Here is a 23597-nt window from a genome sequence, read left to right as displayed (position 1 = left end):
CAAGACATATTTTATTTTAAATATTTCGACTTTGTACATAATAAATTGTTTACATCTTTATGATTTTATAAGAGTGAGAAGTATTGTTAGCTGCAAAAGCTATGCTAAAAGAAAAAAAAATTCTGCTCTTTCTAAAGCTTGTGCAATTAGAAGGAGTACGCATGCCATAGTTCTAAACAAAGTGGTTCCGCCGAATATAATGACATAAATTGCCTATGCACAAAAGAAAACTTCAATATCATTATTATAAATATTATCACTATCCTAGTTCAGAAGAACAATAAAAGACCATAGAAAACCTGAAATTAATGCTGAGACTTTGGCAATCCACCAGACATGCTGTATAGCAAAAGGACACAAGGAAAATTTCCATTCCCAGGTTTTCAGTGACTTATTAAAATGACCAGTAATTAAGCCAGTATTACCATAGAACTCACCCATCATAGCTCTAACCGTAACCTCCTGTATATGAGCAAGTGTATCCTCATAAACTGGTTTTCTTGTAGCTTCCCATGTACCATTCTTGAACTTATTATAAATAGTCTCACAGCCTTCGTGGTCATGACCAGTCAATACTATACCTGGTTTATCATTATCGAACACCAAGTTTAAAACTTTTTCTGAAGTTTCCTTACTTAGATGGTTTTGTGATCTTAATAGATTAGCTTTATATGGTTCTCTTTCGAAAACTTCCGGATAGTATCTAAATTCTGGACCATCAACACATAGACCTTCCTCTTTATAGAATGGTACGTGAGATAGTAAAATTGTGTTTCCTTCAAAACGGCGCTCAAACAATTGGTATAGGAATTCCCATGTTGCATCAACAAACTCTTGTTGCAAAGGTGGGCCATCTAACAATAAGCTATTCAGGACAACAATACGCCATGGGTGGTCAGTATTTGTATCATATTCAATCCAATAATTATCTTTACCAAACATGTCGTAGTATCTAGACATATGTTGGTAAGTGGCATCTCCAGAATAACCACAGTCATGGTTACCAGAAATATTAATAAATAAGAAGTTTTCCTGGTTAGGATTCCACGAATAAACATCAGAATAACCAAATGGGAACGTCATGTTATTCTCGTAGTATTCCTTAAACTGATCACCCCAAGCTTTCCAGTCTGTTTTATACTGGCCTTCTTCGTCATGATGATTCTCCTTAATATTTACAATCTCAGTGGTGTCTCTTTGAAAGATGCGATCCATATACCTATAGGTCCTATTATAGAATTCGGAATCACCGATCCATTGAGATGAGAATAAATCTCCCAGAACCGCCACATGTAAAGGCTTTAACCTTTTCTTCATCATTGAGTATATGTGACCCAAGTAGTAATCATTTCCAAAAATATCTAACCTGGTATTATATGGTGTGTTCTTAAAGATACCTTTAATTTGAGGATCACCAAATGCCATGAAATGAATATCTTCAACAGCAGAATCCTCGGTATTCTCAGTGTACCCAAATAGATCATTAAAGTAGTTCTGAACAGTTATTTTAACTTTATTTGTGGTGGATAGACCTTTTGGTAGAGATACATCCACAAACTTATCATTCTTGGTACGTGCCCAGGAGCATCTACCAGGATGAATTGAAGGGTATGTGTATATGAATAAGTTCGAAAACAAAGCTAGAAGAGTTCCAAAAACAGCAAAGAGCTTGATAAAACCACGCAACCCCATTATCACCTGTGTTTCAATTCGTTTGCTCCTTTATTGTTCACAAAATAAATAAAATCGATTACTGCAGTGTATTATTTAACCAGTTTAAGGCAGTGCAAAGTCAGAGTTAAAGTAGCTAGGAAAACTTGGCGATGGTTTTGGAATTGCAATTTACCAACTTCACTTTTAGTTATTTGTTGGTAATTTCCTTTCCTGATAGAATCAATTGCGCCAGATAATATTCTTGTGTTTCCCATAATCTCTATTCTTGTTGTTTTATCGGATTTGATCCATTAAAGGAATTGTGCGTGGGAAAGGATTTACAATTTGGAAGCCCATAATGACAGGTCAGTAACAATGCTAAATTATTCATTAGAACACAAAATACACGTTTATAGAGTGTAGTACATATTGTAATTTACAAGTAACCGATTAGGTTTAAATTATGTGATAAGGTTAGGGCTTCTCGTGTTCATTGGACCCTGTAACGTCTCTTAGTTTGTCTTTCCTGCTGGCCCAAGATCAACTCTTCAAATACTCTTGCTTCTTCTGCTTCCTCAGGCGATCTTCTGGCTCTTGAGAAGTTGTCAGCTAGGAACAGCAAACCCTTGGCCTTCAACGTCTTATCGTGACCATTACGGTCATTTAGAATTCTGTTGCAGACTTCTCTTAGTTTACGTTCAAGTTCAAATTTAGACATAGCCCACATCACACCCAAGGTCTTCCCCGCAACCATATGTTCGAACTTAGCACGCTCTTCGGGGCTTAATTCTTCAGGATTCACTTCACTTAGACCTTGCATGGTCTTTTGAGCTTCGTAGCCTGTGTGTATTAAACTATAAGTGGACTTGACATCTTTAGCACCATCTCTGAACCCTGTCAAGAAACGTGAAACACCTAGTGTTTTCTTAGAGAGAAGATAGTTGTTTGCTTTGTTACGGTATACTTTGGCCAAGATATGCAACAACTCAAGGCCGAAACTTTCAAGTTTTAACTCTTCAATTTCTTGAGTCAACTTCTTTTGGAATTCATCCAAGTGATTACCCTTAACAGCAACAACATAGCTGTCCAATTTGGCATTAAGTTTGTTTGAAAGTTCCTCGACCTGCTTGATCAGGTCCTCTCTCCTTCTCTTTTGCATTTCTGCTAGTTTCTCCCGTTGTTCCTTGGTCAATTTCGACTTTCCATTTGCACTGCCATTAGCCTCAGCAGCAGCCTCAGCAGAAGTAGTTCCTGTTGCAGCTTCCTCAGCAGCAGCTTCTCCAAGCTCCTTGAACAAAGAGAACTCACCAACCCATTCTTTAAAACCATCACCACCAAAAATCGCAGTAAAGTACTCAGATGGGTCGACAAAACCTTGTTGAGGCACAGCACTCTCTTTACCAAGCTGATCATATCTCTTCCTCAATTCGTCATCACTCAGAACTTGATACGCTTCACCAACTGCTTGGAATTTGGCCTGGGCATTAGGGTCATTAGGATGCTTGTCTGGATGAGTTTCCATTGCCCGCCTTCTGTAGGCCTTCTTAATTTCGGCAGAAGTAGCCTCTGGTTTCACACCAAGGATATCATAGTATTCAGTATCTTTCACCATATTTGTATGTGCCTATGTTCTGCTGACTTTTGTCTATTAATGCTGTGCTCTATAATTAATGCTATAGCAATAGTTTAAAGTTGTTTTTACAGATATAATAAAAGTTCTCTAGGGAAGCTACTTTAAATACTTCTTGATGAGGGAAGTTCCAAGTTGAAAAGGGGACCTGGAGTTTACAACAGCAAATATACAGTATATGAGTCTCTCTAACAACTTCAAGCTAATGCATCTTCTTTCGACCCATCAAGTTAGGGAAGAATGGGCGTAGAGCCAGAATCCCCCTTTTCCCAAAGTAAGACGATGGGAATGCCCAATAAGAGTGCCATTCAATAACATAGAAAGTTTAACACTCAAAGGATAAAGACAAACGTACTCCCCCTGAATGATTCACAAGAAGTCTCGGATAAATCGTTGTAAGTAACTCTCTTTCACCTCGATGAGTCTTTGTCACCAATGTATGGCTTTAACTTCTTGCAGATCCTTTCACATACGGAGAAACTCTATAGAGAAGCAGACCTATTAGCTAATCTGTTAACGTACCCATACTTAGTGCGAACTCCAGCGATCAAAAACATAATTGGTAATTGTCTATGTCCATATGTGACAAGGAAGTTTATCATTTTTGGATAGCTTCTTCCAGTTGGTTCTTCAGGTAGTAATACAGAATAATGGAATTCTGTCTTAGTATTTTGTAGCCGTATGTACATGTAGATACCACAGAGCTCTTAATCAGTTCTCTGTTGTCCCAGATACCGTTCGCCACCAGTGGAACGTCGTGTTCGAAGAACAGTTCTGCACCACGCATGTAAGCACACACCACAAGCAACACAAGAGACAGATAGAACAATCTTCTAACCATAGCATATAAGCTCATGATACATCTCCAGACTACATACAGGCCTATGATCAAAGAAATGACTATAAAAGCTGTAGGGTACTCCTTGCTAAACCGAACAATAACTGGGATCAGTATCTGCAAGAAATTGATGACCTTGCTTAAAAGCCCAACAATCAGTTGTTGTATGTTCTCCTCTGGGTGTGTAACTGTTCTATCCATCATCTGTGATTTTCTGAGGTGTTGTTGCCTTTGATTTATGTCTGTTTCGTTTCTACTTCAAGTACAATATTGCCTCTGTTTATGCATGTCATCGCAGATTTCCTTTTTTTTCAAATTAAGAAGCTAATTATAAGCTGGACTCATTAACCAAGAATATTGGTCAAGGAGTCAAATGCAAAGTAATAATTATAGCAGATGAAAATGTTTCTAACAGTATACATATTGTAACTGGCAATATTCTTTGTAAATATTCTACTTTTATTAGTGCATCACTTTCTTGTATTCGATATCTAATCCATTTAGAATTTATATAATGTGAAATGTTGGAGCATACAATTTGATACTGACAAAGGTAAAATAATAGCAACTGATATCCAACTTGGTAACCTGTTATTTTATTCATAATTGGAAACTTTTTGTTATGTTGAGCAAGATTCCTTAGCCCCAATCCTAAAAATTATATCCAACTCATTTCCACTAAGTGAAAGTTGACATGGAAATAAAACATCAAGGCAATAGCAATTGCGATGCTAGAGATGTGGCAAATGAAAGGCCAACATTTTTACTATTTCCAATTACTCAGGCACATGTTACTAACTGAAAGTAGAGTACAATAATATTCACTAATATATCAAGGTATATAATCAGGTCAGAATATTGTTACTGAGGATATCTTCAAGAATCACTAGATGTTCATGTGAGAGGGTTAAAATCATCTATTGGATAATTCCCAAGTTGTAGATATCTTAAAAATTAATTTCAATGATTATGGGATGTATTTGTTATGAAACAATAGTCATGTCCAAAAAAACCGTCTTGGGACTGTCAATCAGTTTCTTGATATACCCGGCTCCTTACCAACGCGGAGTTTAGAAGGGGAAAGCACAAGTGACTCCACAGCTTATATATATCCTAAGATCGAATTATCATTCATCAAAGTATACTTTAAACAACCTCTTGATATCGAAATCAGCATAGCTAGTATACTATTTGTGGATGAAAATAACTTACATTACAGAATAGCATGTGAGGTATAAGTAATTTAGAGGGACATTGTGTCTAGAGATCAAGTACTTATAGAAACGATGTAGAACCTACAACGTATTCTTCAAAACCTCCAGCACCTGGAATAGATTTTATGAATAAATACAATGAAGTTGCTGATATAAAAGGGAAACACACTATGACACACAATAATGAGATCATGTGACTTTCATATCTTTCAACATGGCAGCCTGATTTTTGTAGACTAACAAGAACTTCTTATGGTTCTATAGTGTAGTGGTTATCACTTTCGGTTTTGATCCGAACAACCCCGGTTCGAATCCGGGTAGGACCTAATTTTTTTGCAGTACTTAATATAAATTCAAGATCAAATTAGCTATATGACTAGTACTTCTATCTTAGGATATTTTGATATACATTAATCAGTCATGTTTCCGATGTGAACATTATACTCTACTTATCAGTTGGACAATGTTGGTGTGCTGGTAAGTGGTCCTAAAGGATAGAACAAAACCGAGATATTTAGTTACTTAACATAACAATTGCATATCTTCTGGTGATTATATATATATTATTTTCTATTTGTAAAATTATATGGGTTTTATACGAATAAGTAGCATATCTTTTGACAATATAGCAAAAGTAAAAGAGTTAAAACACTGTGTTTTGACTATGAGAGCAATGGCAGTCCCAATCAAGGCCAAATACTTTTGATTAATTCATTTATTTTGGAGGCAATGGCTCGTCGTCGTCATCTTCTAGAGAGATGCCGGCATCAGTAGTGGTGCTAGTCTGAGAAGTCTTGGAAGTCTTGGAAGCTGGAGCGTCAGAGCTAGAAGAGTCAACGGAAGATATAAATTCCTTCATCAATTTAGCAGATTGCTCGTAGTATTCTAATTGAGCGGTAGCCAATTCTTTCAAACTAGGTAAGAAGTTGGCACTAGCAATAACCTCTTGCATAACTACAGTAGCATCTTCGGTTGCTTGTGCAAATTGATCCTCCAAAGTTTCCATTTGTACTCTTAGACCAGCTTCCTTCTCAGGTTTCGCGTTTTGTAGGTTAGTTCTTGCGACGTCGTATTGTAGTCTCTTAGACTGGACATCCTTACGTGCTTTGTTGGCTCTGGCAATGCTTTCAGCCAAGTTCTCCCTTATAACTTTGTTAAATTTTGTTTGAATCTGGGTATCCTGTTGCAATCTTGCTTGGGCCACTTTGGTTTGGACATCGCTGTAGTTCAGGAGCACCTTGGATAGCTTAGCGTCCATTGGGTCATCGAAGCTGTGATTCAAGTACTCGCTGGCGTTCAAAGCAACTTTGCTCATGGCATAGTTCAGTGTCTTGGGTTCCTTTACTGGACCAGGTGCAACCAGAATATTTTGTGCCTCGGTGGCAGAAGTGGCTTTACTCAACTCCTGAACCTTAGCAGCCATATTCTTGGAAAACTCATTGACAGATTCACTAACATACTTTGGATAGTCATAGGACTCGTTCTCATAAACAGCAGTGACTTGCAAGAAGTGCTCATAAACAATCTTAATGGTGTCTACCTTGTTCTCCAGCTCAAGATATTCTTGAGGTAATTGACTAATGTCAGTGACTTGGCCTAGTTTCTCCTGGACCATACGCTGGGTACTCTGGGCCAACGTAGGGATGTTTGTAGACAATTCATGGGTCTTTTGTGACACGGTGTTCGAGAAACTTTGCAAGTTCTCCCTTAGTGAGTTGGCAAACGAATTGAAGTTGGACATTTGTTCTCGCTAATATAATTGCTATAGGAATATACGATTGAGCAAGCCAATTGAAGAAACCTATTGCTTCTAAATACATATGCATTTTTGTTACCTGGTAGGCTTCCCTTTTCAAGCTTTCTGAAGAAAAATTTTGGGTGAAGGAGAGCCTTAAACCCAGTGGGAAGTGATCGCCAACTGGACCTTTGAGTCAAGTCAATGAAGCAAAACTGCTATAATGGAAATGGATGATCAGCATCATTCTGCTGATCTGTGCCCCTTGTAATAAGTGTATAGTCTGAGCCTTGAAACTGATTTATTGAGGCGAGATGTTTTTACGTAGCGCTTTGCGTTTGGGAGGCCATCGGAGAGTAATTGGCAGACAGTTTCATGCGGCGTCAGTTTTACTGAAAAACAGCAAGTATGGTTCAGTGGCTAACTATCAGGATAGGCTGAAACACTTGGAGTTTGACAAGCACTATAAGATCCGGTCTAACATTGAGCTGCTGATTCAAGAATATGCTAGCAAGCCGATTCCTCCGTTGACTTATGATTATCTGACTCATTACAAACCACCACTGAGTGCCAATGAAGAGTACATGTTGACCATCAAGACTATCAATCTTCTTCTATCGTACACTTGCAGGAGGTTGAATGCTATTCAGAAACTACCTTATGTGGCTGCTGTGAATCCATCTATCGAGAAGAGTTACTCACTATATCTTAAGACGTTGGAATCGTTACTCTCCATTGAATTTCCTTATGCATTGCATGACAAAGACATTATACATGGACTACTGATAGAGTTTCTCGATGATCATCAGGATACCGTAGAGACATTGTCGCGTGGCCTGGAAGAAATCATGGACTTCCTCGAGAAGGATACTATATTCAAGTTCTTGGATGAACACTTAAGAGACAGGATCGCTATGAAGATCCTTGCTACAAATCATTTGGCTGTGAGTAATCACAATCGGGACTCTGATCCAAATATGATCGGGACTATTCACAAGGCGTTGCCAGTGGCAGATATGGTCAAGAAAGTTTCGGAGTTCGTCAGTGATCTATGTTTTGTCAAGTACGACCAGCTCGTAGCACCTGTAAAAATATATGGCGGCCACGATGTGACATTCCCCTGCATCCCCACCATTCTAGAGTATGTGCTAACCGAGATTCTTAAAAACTCATACCGCGCTCACATAGAGAACACCACATCTCACAACTGTCTCGTTGAGAAGCCAGTAGAAGTGCAAATAGTCAAGGATGAAAAATACGATGAAGAGTTGGAGATTAGAATAAGAGACTTTGGCGGAGGTATACCACCAAACGTTGAGTCTCACATTTTCGAGTACTCCTACACTACGGTGGAGTCGGATAAGAAGGAGTCCGGTGCCAGCGCATATGTGATCCCAGGAGAGGATATAAACATTGTTTCAGGTATGGGATTTGGACTGCCGATGTGCAAGGCCTACATAGAGATGTTCGACGGTAAGTTGGATATTCAAAGTCTATGGGGATGGGGTACAGACGTGTATATCAAGTTGAAAGGGCCAACAAAGAAGATGTTGGAGCCCAAGAAGGACGAATGATGAAGCCACGCTCGCCCTCCTAAATTGTACCATAAAGTTTTATTATATATTCCTTTTCATTGTTGTTGGATCAGAAACTGGCATTTTGTCACCAAAAAAATCGTTGAAAAAAAAAATTGGATAACACCTCGGGGGAGTGTGTGAAAGTTGAAATAGGTGCTTCTTAATGAACGTTGATCAGTAATTTAATCTTTGCTTTGATGCTAGCCACGCGTTGGCCTAGTCAAGTGTATTTTGCCTTTATTTGGTAGCTGTGTCTTTTATTTGTGCCCTGATTGTAACTGCGTATATAACAGTCATCAAAAACTCTAGGTCTGATTAAAATAAGTAAAAAAGGTCATACAATGGATGGCATAAAGATTTTGGCGACGTTCTCGGTACTAGTACTGTTCTACAAGCTTTTTACGTACAGCAAGAAAGGTGGTGTTTCACAGAAGGAGGCTGTGAAGGCACTGTTGAAGACAGAGTTTAGGGAGTTTGAGTTGGTAGAGAAGGAGCAATTGACACATAACACTGCAAAATACAAGTTCAAGCTCGCAGATGAGTCACATGTGTTGGGGTTGCCAATTGGTCAGCATATCACTGTTAAAACCATAATTGGTGGCAAGCCAGTGAGCAGATCATACACGCCAACCTCTCTGGACGAAGAATGTGTCGGGTTCTTTGAGTTGCTAGTCAAATCTTATCCTGAAGGTAATATCTCCAAGCACATTGGTGACATGAAGATTGGTGAAAAAATCAACATATCTGGTCCTAGAGGATTCTACGAGTATGTGCCAAATGTTCATAAACACCTTGCCATGGTTGCTGGTGGTACTGGTATAACTCCAATGTTTCAAATAATGAAGGCTATTGCCCGGGACCCCAGTGATAAGACCAGAGTAACTTTGCTGTATGGTAACGTGCTAGAAGAGGACATACTTTTGAAGCAAGAATTGGATGACCTTGTCAAGCAAAGACCGGATCAGTTCAAGATCACCTATCTTCTTGACAAACCGGAGCGTGACGACTGGGAAGGCGGTGTAGGCTACGTGACATTGGATCTCATGAAGGAATCCTTCCCATCTGCGGAAGAGGACGTTCAATTGCTCGTCTGTGGTCCGCCAGGCATGGTTTCTTCTGTCAAGAGGAACGCCGTCGCTCTCGGATTCCCAAGGGCCAAGCCTGTCTCAAAGATGGAAGACCGTGTGTTTGTCTTCTGAGTTGAAGGCAGGTGCCATTAACTATGTAAATACCAGTAAGATATTCCAAGGACGTTTTCAACTAGCACACCCCATATAGAAATAAACAAATGTGCAGTTCAAGAAGAGGCACATTTGCTGTATAGCACTCGTATGTTACTATAAGATCAATAATTGTTTCAAATCGTCGATTTTTTGCAAAAAAAAAATATGAAATTGTAAGGATCAAGCTGCCAAGATAGACCTACAAAAGCTATATTTAGCCATCAGAGCAACGGCAAAGGTACTCATTTGTCAATTATATTTACGCGAATTTTGGTTTGAACGTATACCCACGATAAAAAAAACCAAAAGAAAAATCATAAGAGAGAGACAAGAATAGATAGACGGTCACATTGATCAGCAAGTTTTTTTTTTGAAGCATAGAATATCCCTACGAATACATCTGTTTCATATCTGCATCCTTTGGCATAGTCACCATACTTTAACTTCCCCTTCATTTCCTATATTTTTTGCATAATACTTTTGTTCTTTATAATACCACATTAATGACCTCTGTTCCAGTGAAGAAAGCTCTTACTACGCTACTGCGCGATCCCGGCAACGCCTCATGTGCGGACTGCAAGTCTCAGTCGCACCCAAGGTGGGCATCGTGGTCTCTGGGTGTGTTCATATGTATCAAATGTGCCGGTGTGCACAGGTCCCTGGGGACACATATCTCGAAGGTCAAGTCTGTTGACCTGGATACGTGGAAGGAGGAGCACTTGAAAGAGCTAGTGCAGATGAGGAACAACGTTAACGCAAACAGAGTATACGAGGCGAAGCTGCCCGACAGTTCGAAGTTCAACGGGAAGAGCCTCGGTAACGACATCAACTTGTTGCAAGAGTTCATCAGGCAGAAGTACGAGCGTAAGCGCTGGATGGACAGCAGTGTGGACCTATCCCGCGACCAGCCGGTGGTTAGCCAAGCCAACAGCTCATCGAGCTCTCTGGTGTCCACAATGTCCTCGTCTAATGAGTCAACGAACAACACCGTTGCTGTTGAAGAGAAGTTGAAACCACAAAGCACGCATAGCTCAAGCCTGCTGAACTTACAAGGCCGCAAAGAGATAGTGGAAAATAAGAGGCCCGCAAGACCCACCCAGCAGGACACACCGCAACGAAACGACCTGAAGAAGTCTATACTATCATTGTACTCCAGTGCCAACGCCAGCAAGAGCAACAACAACAGCACTATGAACGTATCCAGCGGCATGGGCATGACTACACCGTTCAACACTACACCACAGAATAACTCATCGCTCTCCATCGATGACGATGAGCTATTCAAGAATGTCTGGAGTTGAGCTGTGAATAGTTAAGTAATAATATATTAGAATTGATGTAGATAATGTATTAAATTAAAATTAAAGATTAGATATGTATGTTGTTGTTGTTTTTTTGTGGTATTTCGCGCTAGACCAGCTATGCAGAAGCCATTTCATTTCCTCTTCTTTTTAAGAGCTTTTTTTTTTTCTTATATTTTAATATTGGTTTTAAAAGTGGATATAAATTAGATGATGTGTTTTGTAAGGGAATTGATATTTCGTTGTGGTAAAGAAGGGGGTCGGCTTATTATGTTTTTAAGGAAATTCATGAATGTCTTTTTTTTTTCTTGTGTACTGTTTTCAGGCCAGGTATGGTACTTCGCCCTTATATCTGTTGATCACAGTTCTGTGAATACCGTAGTAGAAAGCGCAAACGAAAAAGAATATAGTGAGCAGCATGTTGAAGTCTTGCATATACTTTGCCTAGTCTCTTCTATCTCTCTATTGTATTTTGGAGTTAATGGTTTATTTATTTCTTGAATGTGTTGGTCATTATGTTACAGAAGACATATTTACTTCCCCTGATTGACATGGTCTCTTTATATACCTTGGGGATTGGGTGCCATTAGTGTGAGTTGTTGTAGCTGACTGCTTGGGAAGTGCGCTATTATGGCAAAAAGAATGGCACTTTGTAACTGTTTAGGGCTACTGGGATAGGCGATGCCCTTCAGAAAAAGGGGAAGGCCTCCCATGTCCACACTGGCTGTGCTCCCCGATATGTCTCTGTGTCTCCTGCAAAGTACATACAAGTGCACAGGTTTTTGGAAGAAAGAGGACTTTTTGGACATTTCAGCCATTTTGAGAGATTTTTTGGTTGTAAAAGACAAGCACACATTAGCAGGATGAGAGTGCAACAGGCTGCGGAGATACAGTGCTTGCAAAGAGAAAATCTCTAATTAGCTAATACCTGGTGGTGCGTGCGGCAATATCTGTGTCCAGATGCTGTCTGTCCTACTTGAGAGGCAGCCAATATACACTTGACTGCCACAGTGAAAGACCCGGAGACACCGGAACAACCGGACATAAGTTATGCTTTCACACGTACGCAGGAGAGCGATGATAGGCCGAGCACAGGAGCGCCATGAGCACCAAGCAGGGAAGAAGCCCGTGGCGAAAAACAGAAATAAAGGGAATTGGAAAAATGTCGCGCGGGTGTTTCTGTGGGGAGTTTCAAGAATACCGAGCTGAATAGCCAAGGGCTATTTATATTTCAACTGGGACGTAGCCACAGACGGAGACGCAGAAACACCGGACCCTGGACTACCCTTCCCAATACACAAATGATTCATTACAGTGGGAAGTTGCAGTTTCTGCTGTAATGTCTGTGCTTGTAAGGAAAACAATTAGTACAAGACCAATAACATCCCTGTGTTTCCCTTTTAGGAAGTTGGAGTATTCAGGGGCAGTTCTCAGTCCTATTGCAGGTTGTTTCAAAGTTTCTTTCTATTTCCAGTTCAGCTGTACGCAGGTATGTGTGGGGGAGGAGGAGCGGGGGGAGGCCCTGAGAAGGGGCAGGTAGAGTGATTTAGGAGAGCACTCACAAAGGCGGAAGGTTAAAAGAGGAGTACTTATTTGCGTATATGACGATAATTGCTAAAGCCCGATACATATGTTAGTATTCTTATATATCACACCGATAGAGGTAGGGGAGTTGTGCTACTGGATTTCCACGATGTAGTTCTTGCCGTTGTTGTTGTCCCAGTACTCCTCGCGGGCAGTGTTGCTGCGGGTGGTGTACTGGATGCAGAACTCCAGTTCTCGGCTGCGGTTGGAAACGTACTGGCCGTTGCTGAGCACGGTGTTGTCGATCATGAACCTGAATATATCCATTTGCGATCCTGGCAGGTAGTTGTTGCCGGAGCCCACGTACATGGACTCCACTTCGTTGCAACTGCGCCAGTGGTCCCAGGTGTAACGTATCGAGACCTTCTTGTCGAAGTATATGTTCTTGACAAGCACCGTGCCCGTGATGATCAGCTTGTCGTCCTCGTCTCGGCCAGTGGAGAAGCCGATACCGGGTCCGCCAAAGTTGCTGTTGTAGTAGTTGGACTTGCGCTTCTGTACATTGAGACTCACCTCTTGTAACAGCACTTTCTTGTCGCTCGTGGAGTTCAAGAAGATGTTCAACTTCAGCGACTTCGACGTCTTGCTGCCCAGCGTTGGGAAGTTCTTGCTCACTAGAGTGGTCATCTTCTCCTCTTTCTTGCTCGTGCTTGATTGCGAGACCGGCGGAGTGGGGTCCTTGAAGTTGTCCTTGAGACCACTGCCACGGTCGTTCATCATCAGAGACTTCAGCCCGCGGCTAAAGATACTGTCGCCCTGGCTGAACCCGTTCTCGTAGTCGTACTCGTCCATGTACCGGTCGAGGTCTGTGCCCCCACGCGTTGTCTCATCGTCATCCTCGTCGTAATCATAGCTGTACGGATACCCATCCTCATCGTCATCCATAAACCCACCCTCAAGTCTCCTGTTCAGGTCTAGCCTCTTCTTTCTGCCATTGTTGCGATCAATACTGCGAACAAGTGGCTTGTGTTGGAAACTTAGCACGTCGTCCTCTTCATCACGGATACTAACGACGCTGGGACTCTCCTCTTTGAAGAAATACTTCACTGGCAGCCTTTGGTCAAAGTGGACACTCTTACTACGAATCAATTGGTCTCTGGGGTTATTCATGCGCACGCCACGTGAGTTCTGAGTTCTCCTGTTCGAGTTTGGCGTCACCGGCAGGGACTTCGATCTCCTCTTCAGAGAACTCTTCACCAGCTCCCCAGACTTCTTGTATACCGGGGGCAATGGCATCATGTGGTCCTCCACTGGAGATTGATCGTATGAATCATGCAAGGGTAAGCACACGTCTTGTTGGGCTTGGTTGGCCCTATTTAGGATTGGATAATGGTGCTCTGTTGGCGAAATAGATTCATCTTGAGCTAGCTCGATTATCTCTTCCGCTTTTATAGAATTTATTGCTGGGGAGTTGGCAGAGCCGTTTCCTATAGACATCTTGCCAAGCTCATGTTTAAGACCAGTGATTTCTTCCTCTGGTGTCGTTATATCATCTATTTTGTCGTTAATTCTATCATCAGGTAGTATTTTAGCCATTAAAATTTGCTTGTTCATATCAGTGTTCCGCTTGAGCTCCTCTGGAGATATGAAATCCTCGGACTTCATCTGCGTTACCCTTTGAGGTTTGTGCAAGAAATCCAGCGAGTTTATTCTACCCTTTCCAGTCCCTATTACATTTGAAGTTCTCCTAATGTTTCTTTCACCTGTAATAAGATCTGGGGTGGTCTCTGCTTTAATTTTAGGTTGACTTTGGTATGTATCCAAAGATAGTGGTACTTTTTCCACAGGATTTTCCATTGAAATGGCTACCTTTGAATTAAGTTGAGTGTATGTATCGTGATTTTTTTTTAAGACATTTTCTGTTTCGATTTTTGTATCATTTACCTTAGGTGAGTATTTTACATTTGGCATAGCATCTTTTTGTTTGGGTACTGTATCGTTTTTGTTTTCGGTTATGTTTTGATTATTATGTTTTCTTAGAATAGTCATAGGTTCTTCGTTCTTCTTAGATTCGACATTAATGGCCTTACCGTTTTCCACAGAATTTTGTGAGTCCTTCAAAAGGGGATTGTTTAGCCTTATATCCATAGATTCAGCTGTTTTAATATGATCATCAGTATCCACTACCAGGTCACTCTTTCCCGAGCCAGCGGTTGTTTTGACATCTTTGTTGTCTTTGTGATCTGGTAGTTTCTCATGTATTGTGAAATTCTTAGTAAACGGTGTCTGTGCCTCTAAGGCCTTGTCGTTCCTTATAGACTCGATAACCGCAAATCTTTTAGTGGCCTCTTGATGAATCCTCTCGGCATCCATTTTTGAGTCATCTTGCGCAACCACAGTTTTGCCGGCAGTGCCATTGGATCTCATATTGGCCTTAGCAGCCATAGGTTGTTGTCCCACAGCTGATTGTTTCACAGGCTTATCATTGTGTGCACTAGAAGTACTTTTGGCTGTAGATCCATTGCTTTTCTTCTTCTTCTTCAGCGACCTCCTAGTTGATCGACTCTTCATTTCAGAACTCCTATCGCCGTCTAATCGCCGCACAAAAACACTGTCGATCTCCTCGTCTATATACATCCAATCACTAAGACGGTAATGGCTCTTTGAACTATTTTATCCCCAGAGGATGTGATTGAACTAAATATCCCTCTGCGTGCGACTCCTTCCGTTGAGCTTTCCTTTCGTTATCGGACTCCTCACTGTGGGAACTTTTCACAACGCTTGTTTGGATCGTGTCACACTATCCAGAGTCTCGAAGGGTTATACTCTCTTTGTAAGGCTACTCGATGCTAGCCAGTAGAATAGTGTATTACAGACGTTTATATAACAAACTGTCCTTTACTTGGTTGAAATTGCTGAAACTGGTCTTCGAAAATCGGTGTTCAGAGTTTAAGTCGAAAGTAGGATATTTATCTGTATATATAAGGAATTGTTATCGAAGTGCAAAGTGCCAAGGGGCTTGAGACCCGGGGGAGAGGGGGTACCACGAGCAAGAAATATAGCTGATATGCCCAGTATCCATGCTAACTTCACATCCCTCGCCAACACCTGCGTTATCTGGGCATGGCCCCTCGATTGATCCCCTTCAATACCCAATAGAAACAAGAAATGACTCCCCCATTGTTTATCGACGCCAGAGGAAGAAGTCAATTGGCACAGTGGGGCAGGGCAACCGAGCAATGATAAACGAGATTCATCCCTTGATTACACATCATTTGCAAAGCAAAGACCCAGCGATTTTAGTGACAATTCGGTGTGAAGTAAGTTTGCCATCTCTTATCCCGTTTCTTGGTCCTGTTGGTGCGAGCGTTTCTCTGTGTTTGCGTGGGGGTGTGGGATGTGTTGTCCCTTGGTGCAACAACGGCATTTATTGACTAGTCCTGTAAGATTAACATAGCCAGCAATCAAAAAAATTAGACATACTATGATTATAGATGTGTAATTAACCGGAAATTCCCTATTAGAAAAGCAAATACTATTTATCTCTATATACTGGTCCCTTTCTTGAATACATCCTGAACAGAAATACTCAAAACAACGCTTAAAAAAAATAAAATTAATGTAGGCTAGCATTCACTGCAATGGCAACGCACTTTCTCAGTCCTGACTGTCGAACTTGTACATCTTAACGCACCCAAATTCGTCGCCACTGAAGCATTCAGAGTCACCTATACAGACGCATGCGACTGGGGCACTCTTAGTCCTTTCATCGTGGTCCGGGTTACTACTGGTATTTACATCAGAACCTTTCAGTTTTCTTCCATGGAAGGTATGCATACATTTGCCACTTTGTAGATCCCAAATTTTGATGCTACCATCGTGCGACCCGCTGATAATTCTGAAGTTATCGGCGGCGATATCCCAGACACCCTCCACATGCCCGAACTGCGTTCTGATACATCTACCACTCCTTACTTCCCATAGCTTAATGGTGTTATCTAGCGCACAGGATAACAAATGTGTTGGGTATGGCATTTTTTTATCCAGTTCACGTTGGCCATTGACTCCATTTTCCGGATCATCCTCACCGGTACCATTGCTGGCAATATCGTCTTCCTCACCAGGTTTCCTCTCGTGAGTTACCAGATTCTGAGCATCGATGATTGTTAATGGTATAACCTTCTGAACTTGTCCCACATGCCCTCTGAAAACTCTGAGGCATGTGTTAGTTCTTATATCCCACATTCTTATTGTAGTATCGTCTGAACAACTGTAACAACTAAAACTCTTTGGATGCAGCTTGACACAGTTAACCCATTCGGTATGGCCCTTTAATGTATAACAAGTTCTAGACTCTACATGCCATACTTTGACTGTCTTGTCTGCACTACCAGACACAATAATCTTCTTATGAGAGTCAACGCTCATTACACTGTCAGTGTGTCCACGGTATGTAGATATACATTCACCTGTAATGTAGTTCCACACTCTGATAGTCTTGTCCAGGGACCCTGTTATTAGTTTTTGATCGTCAAAATACAACGTCTTTACACCATCACTGTGACCAGTTAATCTTCTAATTAATTTACCCGTAAATAAATCCCAGATTGCAACTGTGGTATCGTAAGAGCCAGTAAATAGTAGTCTATAGTTAAATTGTAATGTCAACACACCGTCCATGTGACCTTTAAACTCCTGGATTGTACAAAGTCCCTTACGCCAGTTGGATTCCACTTTAAACCGTTCTCTATATACCATTTTCCAAGACTTCTGCCTGCATCTCCCATTCTCTTGCTGCCCTTGTCCACTGCTTTTACTACCACTGACGGTATTGTTGGATGCAGTGGTACAAACATTTGTACTGAAAGTAGCTCCGGGACTTTCGTTCCCTTGTGTACGATCAGTAAGTGGGCTTATTCTATTGTCATTATCTTGAATCATTTTCCTGTCATTCACGGTTGTGTTGGGATTCTTGGCTTTTATGTAGCAAACTCTGGCTCTCTTCATATGAAGAAGCGGTAAGCCCCAGCCACAGTTTGGACACTTACGGTCTATATGTTGTTCACACATATGGTACCATACCCTGTCATCATCAGCCAACAGGTGCCAGTTCTTGCATACCATCGAGGCATTGCAAAGAGATTGGCAGTCCAAGTACCCGAGTATCTTCAAGGACAGCTCTTGCGGCAGCACGCTTATAAAATCTATCTTTATCATGGTGTTGATATGCTGCGCAATATACGACAGCTGTGGGAAGCAACTTGACGTCAGTATACCGTCCAGTATCAGTTTCCTTACTTTGTCATTAGAGTTAGTGTACTTTGATATTATGTGATGGATGTCCGCTTGTTCCTTCGGGCACGCCAGCTGCGAGATCTTGTTATTAATCATCTTAATCCGCTGCATGTCCTGCTTATAACACAGCTCGTGCGTATTCGACGTTTGTATCTCAGGGTTATGTCTGTAGCAATACCGCTGAAAGTTGTCCCGCGGAAGCACGCTCACGCCACTCTGGCTCTCAGTCGACGTAGCCAGCGCATCTCCCATATCGCGCTTCATCGTGTCCTCCTCTTCCTCTTCCGCAAGCATCTGTATTTGCTCATCATAGGGCATCTTCCGCCTCTTGGCACCCTCAGCCTCAGTATCGTCGCGACTATGCTTCACCTGTCGCACCTCCATATCTTCACTAACTAGATACACAACTCAAAGCAAGCTATTGTGCTATAACGTCGCTTGCTATGGATTGTACCTGTAATACTTACCAATGAAACCACTACTTCTTTAATATTTGATCCAGTTGGGCCCGCACAGTTGCAAGAAAAAATTTAACTGTGTGAGGTGTATGTAATGGTGGGACCAGTTACAAGAGGCAAGTGAGGGGGGGGCAGGCATGAAGCATGTGCAATATATATATGCCAGTGCTATAGCTTGTGTAATGTGCCACCGGTGCTTTGGATGGACCTGCCAGCGCTGGATGAACTACTTCAAGCAGCTGCGAATTATGGCAAATGAGTTTGTAGCTCAGTCACGTGACTTATCGATATAATCTCACAATACACACTATGAAGTACACAATGGGGGGGGTGCTCAATGGGGCAGCACTTTGAGTTGCAGCGTTGCAGTGAGCACCAGATAGTATTAAAAGGGTGCTGGCAGTATGGCTGAATGGGATGAGTGCCTTAAGAGATATCCTGTGTCCTTCTGGCCCCCCTCCTTTGATAAACTGAATGGCAAAGTGTGGCTCTGGAGTGCCATGTCTATTTCGATTAAATAGTATTTACTGTTTATCATTTATAATAAATTATGGAATGGAGGGTTTGTCCCTCTGTATGTACTATGCTTTATCTATAATAATAGAATAGAATCCAGTGTGTGCGGGGGGTTGTAAGGGGTCAGTAGTCACTTCTCTTAAAACCCTAGACTCTACAGTTTGAAATCTCGAAGACCATGATGTCGGAGGCACCTTTGCGCTTCAACTCGTCCATTATATCAGCTTTACGTTTACGTTCGATCATTGAGTTCACCGCTACCCATCCGTCGTCGTCCAGCTTGGAGATTGTAGGTGCTCTTCTGCCCGGGGTGACCTTCAGTAGCTCTTTCAGGTTTCCTTCTGGGGTGTTATAGGAGCAGCATACGTATCTCTGCGCAGTTAGCACACCTTGGATACGGGACTTGATCACTTCGATCAGCTCCTCTCTGGACTTGTCCTGCTGTGGTCTTCTTGCCTGGATCAGGTATGCACTTGTCTCTAGCACTGTGGCTATGTCGATCAGTCCCGCAGCACGCATGGTCTCACCGCTCTCGACCAGGTCCACAATTGCGTCACCGACGCCCAGGGCACACGAGGCCTCGACGGACCCACCTACGTATTTGATCTTTGTAGATAGCTTATCCACTGGCTTGCCCAGGACTTCTTCTTCCAACTGCTGGAAGTAGTCGCGACTCAGCTTGACGAAACTGGAGACTATGGTCTTGCCGACCAATTGCTTGGGGTCTGTGTACTTGCGGTCCTTCTCAGGCACTTGCACTTGAAGCTTGCAACCTCCGAAGCCCAGGTCCATCAGCAGGTCGATCTCCTCAATACCAGACTCCTTCACTTGGTCCAGACCAGTGATACCCAGGTCACACTTACCTTCGCCGACAAACGTTGGGATGTCAGCTGCAGGAAGGAAGATAAGCGCAATTGGCAGCGTAGTGCACAGCGCAATGTCCAGTCTGTTGGAACGGTTGAACTTGATGTCCGACCCGTTCAGCAGCTGCTTCGTCTTCTCATACAGTCTACCTTTCTTTGGCACAGCAAACAGCAGTCTGTCGTTCAAGTGATTCACAAAATCCATTCTTCCTAATCTTATTGAGCGTCTTGTGTGTGAGAGGTCTCCTTATCAATGGCGAAACTAGTCCCAGTCAACAACTGCAAACTAGAATGCCAATTGCTTTATATACTTTGCCCAGAGAGTGCTCTCACAAGCAAGATGACGCACACGTTTGCAACGCAATTCCCAATGAGTCACTTTAGTGTAAGCCCACGCTTATCACTAGCAACAACAGCCTCCCTGCACAATCACTCATGATCATGACCAAACCTTCCACTGGCACAATCCCGAGTTCCAGTTGCTCTTGTAGTTGCAAGTTTAGCCATTATCAAAGGACTGCATTGGTGCATGAATGGATACATTTCGCAAGGACCAAATACAAAAGGCTGAAATATGGAGTGGAAGGGGCAGGGATATTACAAACTCAAGACACTAACACAAACGTCTCTCGACACATGCTACATGAGATATATAGCAAGGCCAGTTACTCCTGTATATTCCTGTATACTCCTGTCTACTTCTGTGTATAAGCTATATATTTGGCAGCCTTTAGGCTGTATGACACGTGACTGGTTTTTTAATATTATTTTTTCAATTCTTATTAGTGTCACATGGGTTTAGTTTCGCTGTTGCCGATGGGCCGATGCGATGAGCATTTGGTAGAAAAGGCAGCACATAAACCCATCATGGAAGCTATAATATTGGCGAGTTCCTGTCATACTTCTGGCTTTTTGGCTTCTGGAGCTCCCTCTATATGTTGTAGTGCGTGTGCATTGTGTTTGGAGCGATGAAGTTTGCGGATCATCTTAGGGAGTCTACGATTTCAGAGTGGAAGGGCAAGTATATCGATTACAAGTATGGCAAGAAGAAGCTGAAGAAGTACAAGGCGAACACTGCCAAGCTTAACATTCCGGCAGTTGGGTATGTGAGCGGGCGTGGGACGCCCAAGAAGAAGTACAACGATTTCCAGGTCGAATGTATAAACGATTTTATAGAGGACTGGTTGATACCCAACCAGCTGTACAAATGTAATGAGTTCTACTTGTGGTTGCTCAGCCAGTGTCAGGAGAAGTACTTGATCTTGTCGCAGCAGCTTGACTGTTACAGGGAGCACAAGAAGGAGTTCAGGGAGATATCATCGCGTGTCACTTACCAGACGTCATCTACCTCGGTGTTGCAGGCGTACGGGTCTATCTCAAATGCGCCGGAGGAAGATATCGAAGAGGATCCCGAGCTCAGTTTCAAGAAGCACGACAATATGTTCCAGATGACTTTGAAACACTTCCTGAACGAGCATGATTTGATGCCTTCCTGGCCCAAAATGTTTATAGAGACGATACCCGAGGCATTGAAGCCTAAAAGTATCAACACCAAATTGAAAGAGACTTTTGCATACAGTAATAAGCTAAACTTAAACCTTAACCTAATGCGCAATAAAGATGAACACGGTAATAAGATACTTAAAAACCCACATAAAGAGTTGAAGCATGCCAGAGCTTTACTCAGCGATGCCTTACTTGAATTCTACCTTTTCCTACAACTAGTCAAGAGCTACAGAGATGTCAATGTTGTAGGGTTTCGTAAAATAGTAAAGAAATTCGATAAAACATGCAAGACTCAAGAACTCGCAGGATTTATGAGATTCGTTAGAGCTAATTATACCATCTTCAAGCATGATGCAGTGTCGACAGAAGCTACAATAAAAGCTTCAAAGGCAAAAACTCTCACCGACGATGATATTGGGGAGGACTCCTCAACGATTACTGATACTAACGTATCGCTCACATCGACCACGATTGACCCATTAAGAGCTTGGGAAGCCAAACTGACTAAATGGTACACCGTAGATGTAGTAAACTCGTTATCGGAGAAGAAAAGACATTTGGAGAAACTTAAGAAAGTAAGCATTCAATATTCACTAAATGAACAAATGATTCATAGAAACAATAGGGCTATCTTGCAGATGACTGTTTTTGGTGTGTTTACAGGTATTGCAGTGACATTAATTGCATATACCTTATATCTGGCCTTTCTATCACCACTAAATACAAAGAGACATAAAATCTTGTTCCCAATTTGGGGTGGTTGGTATATGATACTATTAATTTCCCTGTTTTTCTTGATCGATTGCTTCATTTGGCACCGTACAGGAATCAACTATAGATTTATTATGTTTGGTGAAGTTCAAGCGAAAAGTGGTACTCAGTTTTTCAATAATGATTTTGCAACTACAGGAATACCACTGAGATTATATTTTTTGGCGTTCTTTATTATATCATGTGCTATCATATCTGCTCTCAGTTTCCATTTTGATCACTTAACTCCATATGGCTACATTTACTTCATTGTTGTAGGACTTCTCTTTATCACACCATATGATTTGATCCCATATTGGGATAAATTGGTTGAAACGAGAAAGTTCTTAGTCACAACCACGATTAGATTGGTACTTTCTGGTTTATATCCAGTTGAGTTCAAAGATTTCTTCTTAGGTGATATTATATGTTCATTGACATACACCCTTTCTGATCTTGCTATTTTTGCATGCTATTATGCACCAAAAACTCGGAAGGACCCTTTGGGGATGTGCGGATCATCACATTCTAAGGCAATGGGTGTATTATCGTGCTTGCCAAGTTTTTGGAGATTTATGCAGTGTGTCAGGAGATTCTTTGACTCAAATGACTGGTTTCCACATCTTCCTAATGCCGCAAAATATCTTTTGGGCGTTGCCTATAATGCAACCTTGTGTGCATACAGACTTTCGAATCATTCACCAGCAAAAAGAAATCCCTTCATAATTTTTGCAACACTCAACTCTATTTCCACCTCGATTTGGGATTTGGTTATGGATTGGTCGGTATTACAATCGTCAATCGGTAATGAAAATTTATTTCTACGTAAGGACCTCTACCTTGCTGGTAAAAGAAATTGGGAAACTGGTAAGTATGACTGGTCTAGAAAAGCTGTTTACTATATTGCTATGGTACTGGATGTGGTTATTAGATTTCAGTGGATCGTTTATGCAGTAGCACCTCAAACTATTCAACAAAGTGCGGTTACATCATTTGCTCTAGCCGTGACTGAGGTTTGTAGGAGATTTATATGGGTGATATTTAGAGTAGAGAATGAACATGTTGCTAATGTTCACTTGTTTAGAGTTACAGGCGAAGCCCTATTACCTTATCCAAATCAAGATGTCGTTGATTTTAGTGGAAAAGCGACTACCGATTTATATGATGATCAGCATTTCCAGCAGGGTCGGGATTCTATTGAATCATCAAGGCCATCTCATCTTCATGATTTGGATCTATCTTTGTCTGATATAAATAATAAGTTTGAGGAACCTACAGCTACCTATCATTCAATTGTGAGAAGAAGAACTGCCATTTTTGATAATATTTCAAGATCAATACCATGGGCTCATGCTAAGGACTTTCAAAGGCCACTGACCCAACATAATGGTGAAAGCTCTAAAACCTATGAATCTGATAGCGAAAGTGAGGGAGAAAGTATAGCATAATCATGGTCGGATTTTTTAAAAAATAACTTGTTCGAATGCAAAAAAATTCAATAATTATAGAAAATA

At 41.5% G+C, this 23597-nt stretch overlaps 11 protein-coding genes and 1 non-coding gene across 12 annotated transcripts; 5 read left to right on the top strand and 7 right to left on the bottom strand.

Annotated features, from left to right (window-relative positions):
* Positions 1-264: 264 nt before the first annotated feature.
* Positions 265-1692, bottom strand: TED1 (Ted1p; the record flags this gene model as incomplete). The annotated part of the gene is made up of 1 exon (XM_448816.1): positions 265-1692. One exon carries the CDS (start codon positions 1690-1692, stop codon positions 265-267), a length of 1428 nt encoding a protein of 475 aa, XP_448816.1.
* Positions 1693-2143: 451 nt separating this feature from the next.
* Positions 2144-3265, bottom strand: GVI51_L00737 (J domain-containing protein; the record flags this gene model as incomplete). The annotated part of the gene is made up of 1 exon (XM_448815.1): positions 2144-3265. One exon carries the CDS (start codon positions 3263-3265, stop codon positions 2144-2146), a length of 1122 nt encoding a protein of 373 aa, XP_448815.1.
* A 616-nt stretch (positions 3266-3881) lies between these two features.
* APQ12 (Apq12p) lies at positions 3882-4325 on the bottom strand (the record flags this gene model as incomplete). Its single annotated transcript, XM_448814.1, has 1 exon — positions 3882-4325. One exon carries the CDS (start codon positions 4323-4325, stop codon positions 3882-3884), a length of 444 nt encoding a protein of 147 aa, XP_448814.1.
* A 1264-nt stretch (positions 4326-5589) lies between these two features.
* tQ(UUG)5 lies at positions 5590-5661 on the top strand. The gene has a single exon. It is a non-coding gene; the product is annotated as a tRNA-Gln (tRNA).
* Positions 5662-6050: 389 nt separating this feature from the next.
* GVP36 (Gvp36p) lies at positions 6051-7076 on the bottom strand (the record flags this gene model as incomplete). The annotated part of the gene is made up of 1 exon (XM_448813.1): positions 6051-7076. One exon carries the CDS (start codon positions 7074-7076, stop codon positions 6051-6053), a length of 1026 nt encoding a protein of 341 aa, XP_448813.1.
* A 308-nt stretch (positions 7077-7384) lies between these two features.
* On the top strand, positions 7385-8644 carry PKP1 (protein kinase PKP1; the record flags this gene model as incomplete). The annotated part of the gene is made up of 1 exon (XM_448812.1): positions 7385-8644. The coding sequence occupies one exon, from the start codon at positions 7385-7387 to the stop codon at positions 8642-8644; it is 1260 nt and encodes a 419-aa protein (XP_448812.1).
* A 344-nt stretch (positions 8645-8988) lies between these two features.
* CBR1 (cytochrome-b5 reductase) lies at positions 8989-9846 on the top strand (the record flags this gene model as incomplete). The annotated part of the gene is made up of 1 exon (XM_448811.1): positions 8989-9846. The coding sequence occupies one exon, from the start codon at positions 8989-8991 to the stop codon at positions 9844-9846; it is 858 nt and encodes a 285-aa protein (XP_448811.1).
* Positions 9847-10373: 527 nt separating this feature from the next.
* AGE2 (GTPase-activating protein AGE2) lies at positions 10374-11171 on the top strand (the record flags this gene model as incomplete). Its single annotated transcript, XM_448810.1, has 1 exon — positions 10374-11171. The coding sequence occupies one exon, from the start codon at positions 10374-10376 to the stop codon at positions 11169-11171; it is 798 nt and encodes a 265-aa protein (XP_448810.1).
* Positions 11172-12848: 1677 nt separating this feature from the next.
* On the bottom strand, positions 12849-15332 carry PIG2 (putative protein phosphatase regulator PIG2; the record flags this gene model as incomplete). The annotated part of the gene is made up of 1 exon (XM_448809.1): positions 12849-15332. One exon carries the CDS (start codon positions 15330-15332, stop codon positions 12849-12851), a length of 2484 nt encoding a protein of 827 aa, XP_448809.1.
* A 1020-nt stretch (positions 15333-16352) lies between these two features.
* MET30 (ubiquitin-binding SDF ubiquitin ligase complex subunit MET30) lies at positions 16353-18374 on the bottom strand (the record flags this gene model as incomplete). The annotated part of the gene is made up of 1 exon (XM_448808.1): positions 16353-18374. The coding sequence occupies one exon, from the start codon at positions 18372-18374 to the stop codon at positions 16353-16355; it is 2022 nt and encodes a 673-aa protein (XP_448808.1).
* A 737-nt stretch (positions 18375-19111) lies between these two features.
* HIS1 (ATP phosphoribosyltransferase) lies at positions 19112-20032 on the bottom strand (the record flags this gene model as incomplete). The annotated part of the gene is made up of 1 exon (XM_448807.1): positions 19112-20032. One exon carries the CDS (start codon positions 20030-20032, stop codon positions 19112-19114), a length of 921 nt encoding a protein of 306 aa, XP_448807.1.
* Positions 20033-20795: 763 nt separating this feature from the next.
* On the top strand, positions 20796-23531 carry SYG1 (Syg1p; the record flags this gene model as incomplete). The annotated part of the gene is made up of 1 exon (XM_448806.1): positions 20796-23531. The coding sequence occupies one exon, from the start codon at positions 20796-20798 to the stop codon at positions 23529-23531; it is 2736 nt and encodes a 911-aa protein (XP_448806.1).
* Between the last annotated feature and the right edge of the window lie 66 nt (positions 23532-23597).

Source organism: Nakaseomyces glabratus, chromosome L (assembly GCF_010111755.1).
Source record: "Nakaseomyces glabratus chromosome L, complete sequence".
In the NCBI taxonomy this organism is placed as follows: domain Eukaryota; kingdom Fungi; phylum Ascomycota; class Saccharomycetes; order Saccharomycetales; family Saccharomycetaceae; genus Nakaseomyces; species Nakaseomyces glabratus.
This window is presented reverse-complemented; position numbering and strand designations above follow the sequence as displayed.